Raw genomic sequence first — 17217 nt, forward strand, 5'->3', positions numbered from 1 at the left:
ACGTCCATTACGACCTAATCTTAATCGTGACATTTCTATATTAGCAAAAATAAAAATTAAAAACAAACAATCTATTCTTCAAATTCAACTTGTTTCAATTCTTTAATTATGGATATCAGTTCGTTAGAAACGCCCTTGTTTCCCGCGTCATATTCGCCTACAAGAGTATGCAATCTAGCTACCAGATCGTTTGGATCGTGCCAATATAAATAGACTGGATTATAATTGAGTTGCGCATGCAACAACCCGGTGCCGCTGAACGACGTTGATGGTGTTTTATATGGGGAAATTGATTTAACTGGTCTTTTTGAAGGGAACAGCTTTCTGATGACTTCATTGTATTTGAAAGATTTATTCGTTTTTACTGCGCCGGCATCCGTCAAGTGAGCACCGGTACGCTTCAACATTTCACCATAAGTTTGCATATCTACCGTGTGAACTTTTGTCAGATCTGGATTTTTGAACAACAACAGCTCTAGGACACCCGGTGTGGTCGAATATATCATCTCTCCCAAAAGGATTTTATCACCGGTAAATTCAATTTTAATATCACCTAATGTAGCCGTATCTGTGTTTTTATCATATTTTACACCATAAACATGATCCATTGATGCTTTTGGACCTATCTTCATCATTCGCATATACGGTAAATAATCTTCTTGCGATTCAGAAAATGGAGTTTCTGGCATTATATATTGAACCTCAGATATCGGTATTGTTGATTGTTCAGATAACATGGTAGAAGAAGCTACATCATCATCTGACACTTCCAACAAACTCTGTTCGCACCTATCTTGGTGTCTTTTTGAATGAGCTAGCAATCTATCGCCCAATTCGCGACCTACTCTATCTATATCGGTTTCATCTTCATCTGAAATTTCCAAATCTTGTTCCAACAAACTCTTTTCACGCTTATCTTGGTGTTCTTTTAAATGACTTGTCAATCTGTCACCCAATTCGCGACCTACTCTGTCTATATCATTTTCTCCATCGGTTACTGGTGATTTTGGTTTATCTATTTTTGCTTTAATTTCTTTTATAGGATCTATTATCGGTTTAAAGCGTTTTTGAAATAAAGCATCTTCTTCAGCCAAACCCAACAGGAAAGCCGCATTTTACGTTTAAAATCTTTATTCAATCTGTCAATTTCAATCATTTGTTTCTCCTTCTTATACATGTTTCTATATATATATATATATAAATAAAATTCAAAACGATTGTTCTATTTGGGGAATCGATTGCTGTGTTCAACGTTGCGTTCGATGTACCGTTCAACGTTGCGTTCAATCAACGATGATGAATTTATCGAATCCGTTTCTATAACGACCTTTATTTTTATCGCTCTCTTTATCAATAACTAGAAAACCGTAACGGTTCGCGTTCCAAACGTGATCACACATTGATTTAAAATCATCAAAAGACATGTCGACGTTTATGTGTTCATCGTAAATGTGTTGTAAATTTAAACCATCTAATCTGAACAGAATTAGAAAATTACAATTGTCGCGTACGAGTTGTTTTGGTATTTTAGAATACGTTTGCGCTAGATAAAAACAATCAATTTTATTGTGACGGCCCCGTGCAAAATAAGCACCGATATTGTTTTGTTTTTCTTTGATTACATCATCAAAAACTATTATCGAATGTGGTTCGATCGCTTCCGGTTGCGGAACCTGATCGTTTTCAGTATATTCATAGTAACCCAATTCTGGATTCAACATCATCAAGTTTGATAACATTCTATAAATGGGTTGGTGAAGAAACTTGGAGAAAATATACAAATTCTGAAAGCGTACTCCGTTTTCTTGAATTAAAAGATTAAAGACGATATTTGTTTTACCACAATTCGATGGACCGCATACAATACATCTGATAGTGTTTGGTAAGAGTGAGCCGTGCCTACTTCGTTTTTTGAATCCATATCCCTTCATTCCGTTCATGATTGTGAACTTTGTTTTCTGTTGTACTTCCTTCATCATTACACTTTCTAAATTATGAAACGTTAAACAATTAAACTATACATTATTTGAACAAATATCAACTCTAATAATTTGGTTAAGATTAAAACTTTTCGCTAAATCTTTGTGAAATTCTTTTCTAAATGAGTCTATGTCATCATCATATAAATAACATTTATCTATTTGAGTGATAGTTTTATGCTGATCAGTATGAAAATCTATTTTTAAATGTATTGTTTCACATTCATTATCTAAATCATTACACAACGAGTCAATTATACACTTAATTTCATTTTCTACATCTGCTCGACTATAGTCATGTTGATATACAAAGAAGGAATATGTAGATTTAACTGTTGAAGGTATATAATCATCATTATCCCTTACATAAACCATATATTCACCATCACTTTTCAAGTACCAATCTTCACCGACAATTTTATTATTACGAAGCTCCATCTCTATCTAAAACATATAAAAAACAAGTCAGTCCTCAATAAACTATCGGTGTTATCATCTCATTCTAAAACATTGCTCAAATCTATCCATGAATTGTAACTCTTATCGAAACCTAACCATTTTACATAAGCTTTGTTGCCTTTTCGTTTGAGTATTTTCTCAATTTGATATACGTCTTTGTGTTTTGTTTTTTGCAATTCGTGTTGATAAAAACGACCTTTTAGAATTTCATTTCTCGAATCTATCAGCTGATAGGTTACTGGTCGAGATTCTGAGTGAACAGTGTGTATTTTGAATATTTCATTCGTCCAATTGGGCAAATAACCCTTGTCGAATATCTTTTTATGTTTGCTTATACGAACGGGATCGTCAACTTGAAATTTAATCTTTACAATATTCGGTTTCCTGTCGTATTTTTTATTTAAATTTGCGAGAACTTGCTGTTCATTTTTTTTACTCACATCTTTCGGTTTAAATTTTATAGCCGAATGCACCGTATTATTGTATTCATCCACGAGATTTTGCAACATATCAATCCATTTATAGTTTCCGTGTTCTGTAAATTTGGTAAACAATTTCGTCTTTAGCGTTCTATTAAAACGTTCAACTATGGCGGCTTTTTTATCTGAATATGTAGAATAGTGATTTATGTTGTACTGTTTCAAAAGGGCTTTAACTTGCGGATTATAAAATTCTTTCCCCTGATCTGTTTGAAAATGTTTCATCTTATGATTTGCAAATATCGGATGCTAAGCGACTGCGACTTCTACACCCGTCTTCTTCTTTAACGGTATAGCGTATGCAAACTTACTAAAACAATCGATAACCATCAACAAGTACTTGTAGCCGTTGTTTTGTCGTGAATAAGGTAACATTTCGACTATGTCTGCTTGGACTATGTCATTTAGACCTTTTAATTCCGTTTTTCTGGTTGGATAATTGCGTCTGGCCGACTTGTGCAGTTCTTTCGCCAAACTAGCCTTAATTGTCATATTGTTCTAAAATAGAAAAATAAACAAAATAGTAAAGTAATATATTCTTTATTATAAGTTCTTAAAATGTTCATCATATCTCTAATTATTTTTTTGATATACTATCTAATTCTTTTTTAAACCATCAACAGTTTTACAGTTTACAGTTTTAATTGCAACTGAGTGTTGTCATCTTTATATCTGTTATAAACTCATTTCTATAATAAAACGAAAATTTTATCGCTAATAAAATATTGTTTTTAAATATTGTACTTTTTAATATAGATCAATAAAAATGTGTGATATTTTAGAAAAATTGAATAGTTTGAATTATTCCAATAATATTAAAAATATTAGTAAAATGATTGTCGATAAGCATTATAGAATTGAAAAAGTGGAATTTATAACCACGAAAAACGGTGAGTCGCTTATCGCGTCGATTGATGGATTTGGAAAAGTATTTTTACCACAAAGATTTAATATTCTTACCGAATCTGATTTGAATGAAATTAATAATTCTAAACAAATTTCTATTGTATATAAGGGTTTAAAGAAGATGAAGAATGGTCACAGTTTTCACGATGTTGAATTTAAACGCGATATTGATGTTACATATTAAATCATATATATTTTAGATATGTACTCGTTTTGTATGAAATGTAGATTTAGAACATTATCACATAATTGTGTTGTGGTAGAAAAAAATAAAATACGATCTACTTGTCGTATTTGTAACGAAACTAAGCTAACATATGTTAAAAAAAACTAATTAATTAGAGAAATTAATAATATTAATAGAATGGATGCGGACTAATTTTTTTTCTTTTTTATCATATATTCACCGATTTCTTTATGTCCATACGGAAGTGTATCTATAAGGTTTTCCAACACGAATCTTTTATCATCATATGGTGAGAGAGCTTTTTTACTCTGATCGATCGAGTATATTTGATGATTAAAACTACGTAATGATTTCGAAGTGGAATGTGAAATGTTTCTATTGAATAAACTATCTTTATAAATTTCATGATTTAAAACAATCAAATTACAATCTTTATCCACTATACGAGAACCTTTTTTAATTCCCTTGGCTGTTTTTTTTTGCTGAAAATTATTTGTTCCCCAAAGTAAAGAGTACATTTTAGCTCTTAACCCGACAAATTCATAGATTGGTTGCCCTTTCATTTCATCTTTTAAACGACCAATGTCGTATTTATCCACTGCGTAAACGTTTTGATCTTGTTCATTCAATCGTTTATTATCATCATCCCAATCATGATCAAAATGTTCCTCTTTTGTTGGTATAGTTGAGTATAATAACGAATCTCTATCTGTCATTAACAGTTTTATGTTTTCATGTCCGTATCTGGGTAAAAAGTGATTGTAATGATAATCATACATGATTAGTTTTGCCAGATCCGTTACTGTTAAACCTACATATATGGGTTTGTTTAAGTATACATTTTTTTTCAACATTGATAATCCAACCACACCGTTTCCGTAAATATAATAATGTTTAACTCTTGGACTGGCGTTTAATTTTTTAAATTTTGATTCGTCGTTGATCAATAGCATATCGATTCGTTTTCTTACATTTTCAATAGTTTTACCATATACACTGTTGATCAATAGCTTGTAAACTTTTTTTTCAATCAGATCTTTTGTGTCACACCACGCATTGAAATTTTTCTCAACATAATCTTTCAACCATGGAGATTGATTGAAACTAACGGCTCTGTGTATTTTTGTCAACACCATACCCTGTTGACGATACAGTTTTAACGTTCTGTAATGCAAAACGTATTTGTGTTTATCTTCCAAAGTACACAATAATTTTTTACACGCCACTCGTTTTACATCGGAGAGGAACGGAGAAATCATACTGTTGGGAATTGATTTTTTTTCTGGTGCGAGCGGATAATCTCTGTGCGTTTCATGCAAGTGTTTGGGATATATTAAATCAACTTCTAAAATATAACCAGTTTCCGAATCGTCTTTCACATCTTCCGTATTGAACAAATATTCGAGTTCGTTTTCATCACACCATCTGAAACCGTTTACAGGCAGCGGTTCCATCATACAGCGCCCGTAAAGAGATCGTACATCGTAATATTTAATGAATTTCTTTGGTTTATTTTCATCATAATAGTCTTCTTGATTCGGATCGTTTGCCACAGCATAACGGTTGGGAATCATCGACACGCCACCGCGAATGCCTTTTTCAAAAAACAAATACATATCGGGATCTGTAACGAGTTCTAATTCCACTTTCGTTTCCTTGAACGCTGCAAACCACGATAAATGTGGAGCAGATATATAATGACACGGATCCAAATTGTTTTTGTCAATCATTTTATTATGAAAACTCTCGAATACATCAGCCAACAACATCACATCGAGTTTCATATAGAAATCGTGATATTCACCGAGCGACTTAATTTTAAATTGATTCCAAACGTTTTGCGCGTGCATATAATCCGATTCGGAGATGTGTTCTCGCCGTAAATCATCATAAAACGCTTCGATGGGTGGAAGTTGTGTTTCATCGAAAACAGATGCTGATTTCATATAAGAATAGGGATAAACACCTTTTCGTTGAATTAACAGATTAAAAATAGCTCTAGCTTTAGTTTTACTTTCATCACAATTAGTATTTATATCGTTTCGAAATTGAGAGTATGTTGTTTTAAACATCTTTATTTGTTTGCAAGCAAATAAACTATGCACCAACTCATCTAAACTGTAAGACAGAAATTGATACGAATCGATAAACCGATATGATATTTTATTCTTGAGCGTTATAGATATCAGTTTTTCACTATTGTTTGCGAGACAAGAAATTTCAAATTTATCTTTCAATGCATCCATCGCCAATACGATGTGATGTGAATCGTATCCGCGTAAATTATGAAATACAATCGGAATAAATGTTACATGTTTACAATTTAAATTGCAACTTTCATGTGCAGGACCAATAAATTTACCATTTGTGTGAGAATGATGTCTTACACGATTCACATCCAGCACATCTCCGCATATAACACATATACTATCTTTTTCAAATCTTTCTTGATCTTTTTCACTCATATTATACTCTTTATTAGTTGATAATTCATTTTGGAAATACTCGTATTTACCACATAAATCATTGAGAAACTTTTCAACTACCGTATCATCATCTGTAGTAGCTCTGTATAATTTTGACTCTACAGCACAACCGTTTTCTTCTATTATGACATAGCAATATCCACAAGGTTTATGAATATGTGTTTTTGATGTATTACTAGACCCTGGTTCAGGATTTTTTGGAATGATAAACGATTCAAAATCTGCATATATTACAAAAGGTACACGTAATGTTGCGGAATAGTCTTTAAACGATACTATATTACCTCGTCTACGTTTCTCTCCAACACCAATCCATTCGTTTGGCATTCTGATTCTCTGAACCTTTCCTTGTTTACAGTCTTCGATATGTATTGCAAGTTTTTTTTTAGCTTCTCTTTTACTAGTCCGAGATTTAAAACAATACAAACAATAGGGACAATATTCACATTTTCTAAAACTTTTATTATTACCACTCAACAACCTTGATAAACCGTTATGTCCGTTTGTCATATTTATTAGAGTATAATGTGAGAGATTTAATTTAATATCAGTTAATAACAACAACCAAACTATGATTTTTCGATTATTATTATTCACACGTTTTACATATACATTATTAGGATTAAATGATTCTTTATCATCATCATGTTTGATATCATAACACAAGACATTAACAGCAATATCTGTGTTTTGAGCTTCAAATTTATCAATATCTTTAACGCAAACAGGATAGTGTATTCCTTTCATATTTAAATGATTTTCAAATTTTTTATAGAACGAAACACGATAATAACGGTTACTGTTAGGAAATAGATGTGCAAGAATAGACCATAAGAAACATTTTTGATCATCATTCTGTACATTTATTACAGCGTGTTTCTTAAATAAAGCTTTCGGTATTGGAAAATATGTACTGTTACCACCGTAAAGCGGATCGAATTCCGATACTGAAAGATCCAATCTTAATATTTTTTTCATAACCCAACCGCTTCCCATCTGAATAAATCTTTCAAAAGATTCGTTAATTTTTTCATAAGCTTCTAAATACTGTTCATTCAAATCGGTTGGATTTTCGAGTACGTTTAAGGCAAATCGAGTGCTGCTGTGTAAGTTAACTTCACAGAAATCACATTTATCAGCTACGCATCTCTGTAACTCAACACCAACAAGAATATAGTATTTAATATTATTTCCTTTGTATTTTTTAACTTGTAATCGTATAGCGCTAAATATCCTATCTTTCATATGCATTAAAAATTCATAAATATCTACAAGATTTTTATCGCTAACATTCCACGATTGTTTTATCAGAGATTCACCTAATGCTTTTTTTGTATCTGGAATTTCAATACAAAACATCAATTCAGAAACGGCTATTTTATGTCGCATATTGAAATATTGTTCAAATAAATTTTCAAAGGCCGTATTAATAGATGATTCATTTTCTACAAAAAGTTTTATTTTTTCCAATTTGAATGATTTATAAAGAGTTTTTCCATAAGAAGTGAATAAAGGTTTATTAAATTCGCAAATTAATTGTATGGTAAATGGATAAGGAGTGTACTTTTTATGTAAACGTTCAATATCATCTTTAATATTATCTATAAATGTAATTAAATCATTCTTGTCAGACAGATTTTTATAACAAAATACTACTTTATTGGGGTCAGATAGGTTGGAATTGTTTGATAAATTAACTCGTTCGAATTTCATGTTCGCTTATTATAATAGAAATAATTTTAATAATCATATTTCATTGATGTTAGCATTCACTGTATGTATATATAGACATACAAAAAATCTGACCTTCACATTGAAAATTGCGCTGATAGATAACTTTATTTTATTTAATTTTGTATTTTATTTTATGTAATTTTTACTAAACGAAATAAATTTATCAAATTAATTAATGTTGATAAAAATTAAAATTGCAAACTTTACCCACAGTCTGGACGACGGCTCTCTCCGGGCTGTTGCTCGTCTAAAAAAATATAAATATATTTATGCTTTAGACGATATAAGGATGGCCGAACCGTTCGACGATCACCTATGGTCAACAGCTGCCATAGGGACGCTCTTTGTCTGTCTACTGAATTCGGCCGATTTAAAGGTCGGGAAAAAGCCACTCTATATATGCATCTATACAAACCAAGCGATATATGTTATTGATGTTAGCATTCACTCTATGTATATATAGTCATGTAAAAGATTGGGATTCCCCATGACGTCATAGATCTGACTTTCACATTGAAAACTGCCTTGATAGATAATCTTATTTATTAACATTAAAAATAAATAATCAAAATTGTATAAGTAAAGCGCATTTAGTATAAATCATTCTTTAATGTAGTCGTATAATTTTGTTTCAATATTCTGGGTTGATTATTTAATGTAATGTAAATCGTTCTTTAATGTATTCAATATATTCATGAAAAAATGTTTTCGATAATTGGTTATTTAATGTATTATAAAATCGTTCTTTAATGTATCGCGAAAACGACGTTCAGGTTCTGCTTAAATTGTCTGGCCGACCAGTCCTGAGAATTCAAGCAGAACCTGCACAATACATACTACTACCGACGAAGAGGAGGAATTTTTCAGTTCCTTAAAAGAGGCATGTAAATTTCCATACGGTTAGGTCGAAAATAACGAATGGCCAGCTTTTATAATTTAAAAATTGCATCGCGTGATGATTTTGTTGTTTCCTCCAACAAAATTATGCCAGAACGAATAATTGAATAAAATATGAATAATCGATTGCCCTAACTGTGTTTTAAAATATCAAATTCTGCATAATTGTAATTGGGAAACAAAGATCTTTTAAGCGCTGATGGGTAACCCAACTGAAATTTTAATTTTCAAACGCAGAATAATAACATACATGAACTCATTCCGTAATGTGCATTAACTTATTGATACGTATATAATTTTTTAAAACTATTTTATTTCAAATAAAATTAAGTCCATTAGTTTAAAAATCATTGTGCTTTAGACAAGAAATCCTAAATTATATTCTGTTGAAAAAGCGATGAAATTGTTGAATATTTATTTATTATAAATGGTTTATCATACATAATCACTTCAAGCTGTTTGATATCTGTTATGTCAATAACACTCGAGCTTTCAGAACAGGATGTTATTGGCTGAGGCGATCAGGCTATAAAATATATTAAGTGTATTTGACCATTCTGATGTTCTCAGTATTTTTGCTGTTAAATTTAATTACAGCTAAAAACGTCAGATCCATTTTCATGAAAGTAAAGTAATTGGAGTGATAAGTATTTTTAAAATCCGGATGAGATAAAAACCGATTTAGAAAACATTTTCAAAATATTTTTAAAAATCCGATAAGTATACTTATAAATGTTTAATTTCACATACTTGTCGCTCGCTCCATCCTTTTTATTCGATGCTAACAATACTTTTTTATATTTTTCATGCGTCATGCTATTTTTTATTTGGTTATTTATATACCCTGATTAATCGTAATATTAGTGGGTTTTCGATCATTGTTTGATATGAATAATGTAGGCTGATATTTATAAAATTAAAAATGTTAACCTAACCTTGTGTTATGTTTATGAATGTACTTTTTCTTTTTTTTTTGTCTTCAGTCATTTGACTGGTTTGATGCAGCTGTCCAAGATTCCCTATCTAGTGCTAGTCGTTTCATTTCGGTATACCCCCTACATCCTACATCCCTAACAATTTGTTTTACATATTCCAAACGTTGCCAGGCTGCACAATTTTTTCCTTCTGCCTGACCCTCTTATATTATATACATATGACTGTACAGTCTTTGCTAAAAAGAATATTCGCTTATTTAAAAAAAAAAAATAATAATATTAACCTGTATCAAAGTACAGTTTTTGTGTAACTCAACACAATACTTCGGCTTACGAGAAATACCTAGTGTTTCAAAATGAATATCTGGTTTTAAAATTATGTAATATTTATTAAGTTTTACTTAATAATTATTTACATTGATAAATTACACATGAAACAAAAGAGCAGGTTTATTTATAAGTGTTCAAGTGAGCACCATTCATCACACGGCACACATCCAGCCGATAGAAGAGTTCATCCCGTACTTTAATCAGCAAGTCTGGAGTAACTGGTGGGACAGCTGCTTCAATCCTTCGTCTCAAATCGGGTAGGTCAGCCGGGTAACGGTTACACATATACTGTAATATAATTTTTAAGTAATATTATTACTTGATCCTTTATAAATCCCCAAAGAAAAAAATCGCTCGGGGTCAGATCGGGCAGATATGGAGGCCACGGCAAAGAAGCCCTGTCGTCTGGTTCCCGGCGACCAATCCAGCGGTCAGGGAGAATTTCATTCAACAAATCACGTACAACATTATGCTAGTGAGGAAGCGCACCATCTGTTGAATAAAAACCGCCTTGGTGCCGTACCTTGGTTAGATGTATTTATTCTTTGTATTAATCTTGCCGGTTCATATTTCGTGGTAAATAAAATACATTGTTCAGTTATGTTTAGAGAATATATTTTCGTAAGTTATTATGATCATTATATATTAACATATTTCAGGTTTAATTTAATTTAATTTGTATGTTACACTGTTAAAGAATATATGCAATTTACGTGTTAACTGTATGAAATATAAATTTTGATTAAACAATATTGGAAATTTAACACACACACAAATGATTCTTCAAACGATGGTCTGAAACTGCCAGAATCTGTGCGGAGTCGGTTTATATAGTGTAGATGCAGCCGAGTGAACCGCCAGGAGCTGTGAATGGTACGGAGTCGCGTCTGAACACCATCTAGTTGCCGAATAAACTTCTACGGTTCGTTTTATTGTTGAGGAAAAAACCATACTTATATAAGTATGGCTCTCGGGTTATATAAGTATGGGTCTTGGGCTTATATAAGTATGGCTTACGGGGCTCTCGTTTTACGGGTAAAACGAGAGACCCGTAAACTTGCCGTTGGGATACGGCACAAAAAACATTCCGTTTTGGGGAGTCACACTGCCATATTTCATGTCGATTTTCCGATCCCCAGATACGCACATTATGACAATTTACTTTTCCATTAACAAGAAATGTTGATTCGTCACCGAATACTACACGATAAAGCAAGTCTTCATCGTCACGGTGCATCGTTTCATTTGCGAAGCTAGTACGGAAACCATAATTTGTAGGTTTTAGAGTTTGTAGCAGCTGTAAACGATATGGACGCAGTTGTAAACGTTTTCTTAAATTCCTCCACACAGACGTCACTTGAATCGCTAATTCCGGGATAGCCTTTCTAACGGATTTCCTAGGACTACGCGCAAAAGACTGTCTTACAAGTTCAACATTATCTTCGGTCACACACGGTCTTTCTGTATTCGTCTCTTCAAAAAAAAAATTCCAGCCGGTGGTTGCAAATTGTTTATAACATCTGCTAATGTTATTGTCATTCGGTGGATCACAACGGAACGCACGTTGAACGGTAATTACAGATTGATACTTTGCAAACTGCAAAACACAGAACGCTTGCTGTTGGGGGTCTTTGCTACTAGCGTTTTCAAGCGGAAGGTACAGGAATCAGTACATTGTGCTTGCGCACAGCTAAAACTGTTTGAATTGCTCTTTTTATTTCATGTACGTGAAACTTGAGAAATATTACATAGTTTTAAAACCCCGATTTTCATTTTGAAACACACTATGCTTCCGTTTCTATTTTTAATAAATGTCCGGATCAGTTAAAAAATCTTTCCACTGATTTATTTAAAATACGATTGGAGTATTTATTTTACAGAAATAATATTACTCTGTCGATGAATTTTCAAGTAATATTAATTTTAAAATAACCTGAATTTTCTGGATCCCTTTCGACGTTTATGTATCGACATAACTTTCATTAACGCCTGAATTGTGAATTATTTTGCGGTTATTTTTTGTATTTAGTAACTTAATATACTTGTATTTGTATTTTAAATATAGTTAATCTGGATTTCAATCACACCTATTTTATTATTTTACAATTCTGTGATTTTTGTAGCATTTTGTGATACCGTTTTGATCATATTTTTCGAACGGTTTTACCTCGGTTCATCTAGGTAAATGCTAGAGCAGTCCGTTTTTTATCCGTGTACCTAGTAGCGTATCTATTCATTCATTCATTCCAGACGTGATCTATATTATCTATTGTGATCCGATCAGAATAATAGATTTATTTAATAATAGTAATATATGTTTCCATTTTGATTATAGGTTCCTACCCTATCCAAAACATTACTGGATTCGCCTTTCAGTCAGCAAGCTTTACCCAAAGGTAATTGTTTGTGAAACCTGTATCTTTGATCCGATGAAATATAAATATGTTTGTTGACTTGTTAAAATCGCGCTTTAGAAATTATGTTTTAATCACAATTCTTATTATTCATTTGAATATTAGAATTGTAGAAAATAAGCTATCTATTTCATTTGGTTGTAGAATTTTTTTATTATCAATAAAAATTTCTGAAAAATTCATTTTCTGTTTCTCTCTTTCTCGTTTTTTTTTTCTGTCATGTAAGATATACCGGGAGTGTTGACTAAATTTAAGGGACTGATTCAGGACAGCAAAATAAAAAAAATAAAAAAATGAGGAAATGTCTTATCTAACTTTATTTTCCCTCTCTCCGCCATTTTATGTTTTCCATTAAAAAATTATACTTTAAAAACAGATTAAAATATGTTGATGATATCTGGTATACATCAATTTATCTGGTATACAATTTCATTCTTTTATTAATAGCTCGGTAAATATTAATTTTATCGAATCGTGTTTTATTAGATAAAATGTTAAGCCTTTTATCATAAACAAAATGACACCTGATTTGTTAAAATCGGTTGATAAACAGCTTTGATATTTTTAGTCTTGATTGGTACGACATTTTTTTAAATAAATTTACTTTAGAAAGTGGGGTCCCGCAGGGAAGGCTACCTTATGAAAGTGTTACCTTATTTGCAGTGGCAGGAAGTGATGTGAAATATTTCCAGAAACCTGTTTTATGTTCATTGTAGTGTTGATATTTCAATCTTGCCTGTAATTGTCAGCCGTTGCCCAGAGATTATTATAAAATAGAATATCTTGGTTAGAAGCTTGGTCAAAATTTTCGGGTTTTACCTTTTTCCCAGAGAAAAAGAACTGTGTCTTCCTTTTCTCGTTTCAGAGAACAATAATATACTTCTCGATTACGGATGAACGGCGAGCCAAATGAAGTTTGATTCGCCGTAAAGTTCTTAGGATTGATTTTCGACGAACGGTTAACATGGATTAAATACTTTAAGTAGCTGAAAGTTATATAAAATGTCTGAAAAATCTATTTATATATATATATGCTAACAGTCTTGTCCAATACCCATTGGAGCTCGGCTCGGTTATGTATATTACGTTTTTATCGAGCTCTAGTCCGGTCCTGCTTAGATTGCAGTTGTGTAATATACGAGAATTTCTAGGCGCGTAATACTGGGATAAAAATGTTTGAGGGTGTACAAAATCTTTCCTTCATCTTTCTTTTGTTGGTAAACCTGTCGGTTGATTGCGGCGAGCTATCGCTTTACCACAGGCAGCAACAATTATTAACATCATACGGAGCCCGAATCATAACCCAGTCAGTACCCCCAAATTACGAAATTCGGTTCTCAATGCCTATTTCACCGTTACGTAGAGTATCCTTGATGTACCGCCCCAACGGGTAGGTTGGGGGTACTTATGATAGGCTCTACGTCCGCTTCAGCCCTTACACTTAAAACTTGTCGTAAGTCTTTCCTGTCACTTGGTGTTCGTCACCACCTTGGGAGATTTGTCCCTTATATTTAAATTTCGCATTAAGTAAATCTAACAAGAAACACACCAACTCAGTTTATTTTGCAACATGAGTTTTATAGCGTTGTTACTAACTTAGAAACCAGATGCAGTTGTATACACGACGGTTCTAAAGATGATAATTCTGTAGTTTGTGGTTTCGTTGATGGAAAAACGTATTTGTTTGGTTTGCCGCGTTTAACTACCGCGTTTTCTGCTAAGCTATATACCAATAATAAGGCCCTTAATATTATTAGTGCATAATATCGTCATTTTTTCCTTTGGTCTGATTCGATGTGTACACTGAAGGCAGTTGGAAAGTTATATTCAAAAGATCCTATCTTAAATACACACCGGGTTTTGTTTCATTGATCGGTCGTAATACATGGATGATCGTTTACTGGATTCCTAACTTCATCGAGATATACGTAATGGTACACTTAGCCGGTTTTTACGAATTTTGACTCGGCTTCCGACTTCATATTTTTTCCGAGCGACTTCTGCGTAATGAATTGCAGTATGAATGGACCGGTAGCGTCTTGATGCGACGGACTTTATCCGTCACATCAAGGGTGCTATATTTCCCTGAAATTCCTCCAGTCGGACTAATCGCCGGGAGGAAGTCGTGATTACTCGTTTACGAATCGAGCATACCTAGCGAGGTCCCGATAGGTAAAAAATGTACTTGCTGTCCCATAGTCGACCACATTCTCGTTGAGTGTGTGTTTTATGTGGCTTTGCGGCGTAAGTCTAAGCTATTATTTTTATCTTGGGTATGTTAACGGACAACAAGAATGACGTACTACACTTTTTTTTTGCGGAGCAATCTAATAATTGACCCTTTTGACGAAATTAGGAAGGAAATTGTAGTGAAAACTAGTTGCTTTTTAATTTTTTCGTTTACTTTTGTTTAATTAATATTTTCTTTCTTTTAATAATTTTATTTACAGTCGCATCAACAGTTAAAGTCATTAGCGAATCATCGTTGTAATGTAACTGTACCGGTAAACGTGTAGTCTTTCACAAACTCAGGCTGACCATTTCTGAGACGTGTGGTTAATTGAAACCGAACCGTCAGAGAATGCCGGTATCCAGGATTTTCTTGAATATTTTATTTATTTTTATTTTTTTCAATTTCTGTTATTTTTATTTATATATATTATGAAAGTAATGGCCTTTTATTCCTTCATTTACGCTGTAGATTTTTTTTAATATAGTTCACTAGAGTTGTGGGCATTACACCCGCATTGCTTTTATTTATTTTTGAATTCCTACATGTGATATTTTTTGGTTTGTTCTTTTTAACTTTCAGTTTTTATTATTAAGATCTTCATGCATTATAATTTATGTTTCTTTTTGTTGTATATTTTTCAATTTTTCTTTATCGTTAACGATCATTACCTTCATTACGTATTTTTCGCTCTTTATAAAAATACGGTATTTTTTATGGTATAATACCATGACAAAACAGTAAGCGTTATATTAACTCTATTATTTTGTGTTATATGGTGTAGGCTAATAGCTGAAAATATGATTGTGACATAAACAATACAAAATTTGAAATTTAACGTAACCCATTTTTTTTTTTTTTTTTTTTTATGTAACGTTATTAATTATTCCTGGCTGAAGCAGTTGTTATTTAAAAAAATTATTCACATCGGGCGACAATGACGACAAAAGATTAATTGTTCAGCAATTTTTTTTTTTTAGTCGCGTCAGTTCTTTTTTAAAACAAATTTCAATAATGAAATAGAGTTACTTAGATTAATAGAAAGTTTATTGGAAATAAAATAAATTTACTTTTAAGATCGTTTTATGAAGCTAAACTCTCGTTTTATTTTAACTAATCGTTTTATTACGAAGTTTCAACTTAAAAATAAATATTAACGCTCCTAGTCCAGGCATTTGCTGCATAATGGCGCAAAGTAATCATCTTAATACTTAAGGGAAAATGAGTTACTGATTATTTTTCTGTAACAAGATTAGAACTGGCGCAAAAACAGTTTTACAAATTAAAAAATATTTAAGGTTTTAATTTTTAAAAAAAATCCACACTTTCATTACTATAGTATTTAATAAATCTGTTTTGAGATCTGCATATATAATCCAAACATCAAAGAATTCAAATTAGCTTCATTACAACGTTCTAGCCTGTTATTACGTTATTCATTAAAATCTTTCTTGCTTGATGAATAATTCCCCAGATAGCTTGTACGTTGGATTGTTAAAATGGGATTTTGTAGTGTTTGAAAAGTACCATACCTGGCCGGGATTCGAACCCAGGACTACCGGATGAAAGGCCGAGACGCTACCGCTCCGTTTTTTTTTTCATAAATATTAATAATTTGTAGAAAAAGAAAACTTTTCAGTTTCTTAAATTTCATTTTTTTAGAAATCTGTGTCAAATTAAATATAACAATCAACGTATTGGCCCTTGATTTGGTGCTCACTACAAACATTCGAAATTTAAATGTTTGAAAAACTACTTGTTATAGTTTTAAACGAAGATTTTTTGAATTCAGTTTTATTATTATTATTGTTATATTTTTTAAAGTTTTTAATATTTTGATAGGTTTATAAAAATGGTACTCGTCTGAAAAAAAAAAACTACTTGAAAGAAATGTAAAGGCTAGAACTATTGTCTTGATCAAAAAAAAGAAAAAAAAATGCGTAGAAGGACGTGAATTACTCATTAATAACTAGTATTCTTCTACGTAAGTTTTTCAATTAATTTTTTTTGAATTGTCGCTTGAAACTATTTTGTCTTTCACTACACTTGGCTGTGTCATTATGCTTTATAATAATCAAGCAGTTGAAAATGGATCTTTAAATTCGTTAAATATATAACGAATTTTTTTCTTAAAAAATTCCATTTATTACTTAAAGAAAAGTTTAAAAATATTATTTTTAC

At 31.9% G+C, this 17217-nt stretch overlaps 2 protein-coding genes across 2 annotated transcripts in view; one reads left to right on the forward strand and one right to left on the reverse strand.

The window, feature by feature from the left end:
* The window catches only part of Rab3-GEF (Rab3 GDP-GTP exchange factor), a 316556-nt gene that overhangs the window by 24832 nt on the left and 274507 nt on the right, over positions 1 to 17217 (forward strand). The window lies entirely within an intron of this gene.
* Positions 3399 to 7885, reverse strand: LOC142319898 (uncharacterized). The gene is made up of 4 exons (XM_075357572.1): positions 7062 to 7885; positions 6373 to 6896; positions 4231 to 6123; positions 3399 to 3415 (listed from the first exon to the last, which is right to left on the reverse strand). Exons 1-4 carry the CDS (start codon positions 7883 to 7885, stop codon positions 3399 to 3401), a joined length of 3258 nt encoding a protein of 1085 aa, XP_075213687.1.

The sequence above is a fragment of the Lycorma delicatula genome, chromosome 2 (genome assembly GCF_047948215.1).
Source record: "Lycorma delicatula isolate Av1 chromosome 2, ASM4794821v1, whole genome shotgun sequence".
Classification (NCBI taxonomy): Eukaryota; Metazoa; Arthropoda; class Insecta; order Hemiptera; family Fulgoridae; genus Lycorma; species Lycorma delicatula.

Excerpts from the sequence above, each read along its gene's own strand:
- LOC142319898 (XM_075357572.1), bottom strand. The coding sequence starts at position 7,885 with ATGCGACATAAAATAGCCGTTTCTGAATTGATGTTTTGTATTGAAATT. Across the intron at positions 6,897-7,061 it reads AATCGAAAAATCATAGTTTG|TAAAAGAGAAGCTAAAAAAA; the intron begins GTTGTTGTTATT and ends ATCTCGGACTAG. Across the intron at positions 6,124-6,372 it reads ACATCATTCTCACACAAATG|ATGAGTTGGTGCATAGTTTA; the intron begins GTAAATTTATTG and ends CTTACAGTTTAG.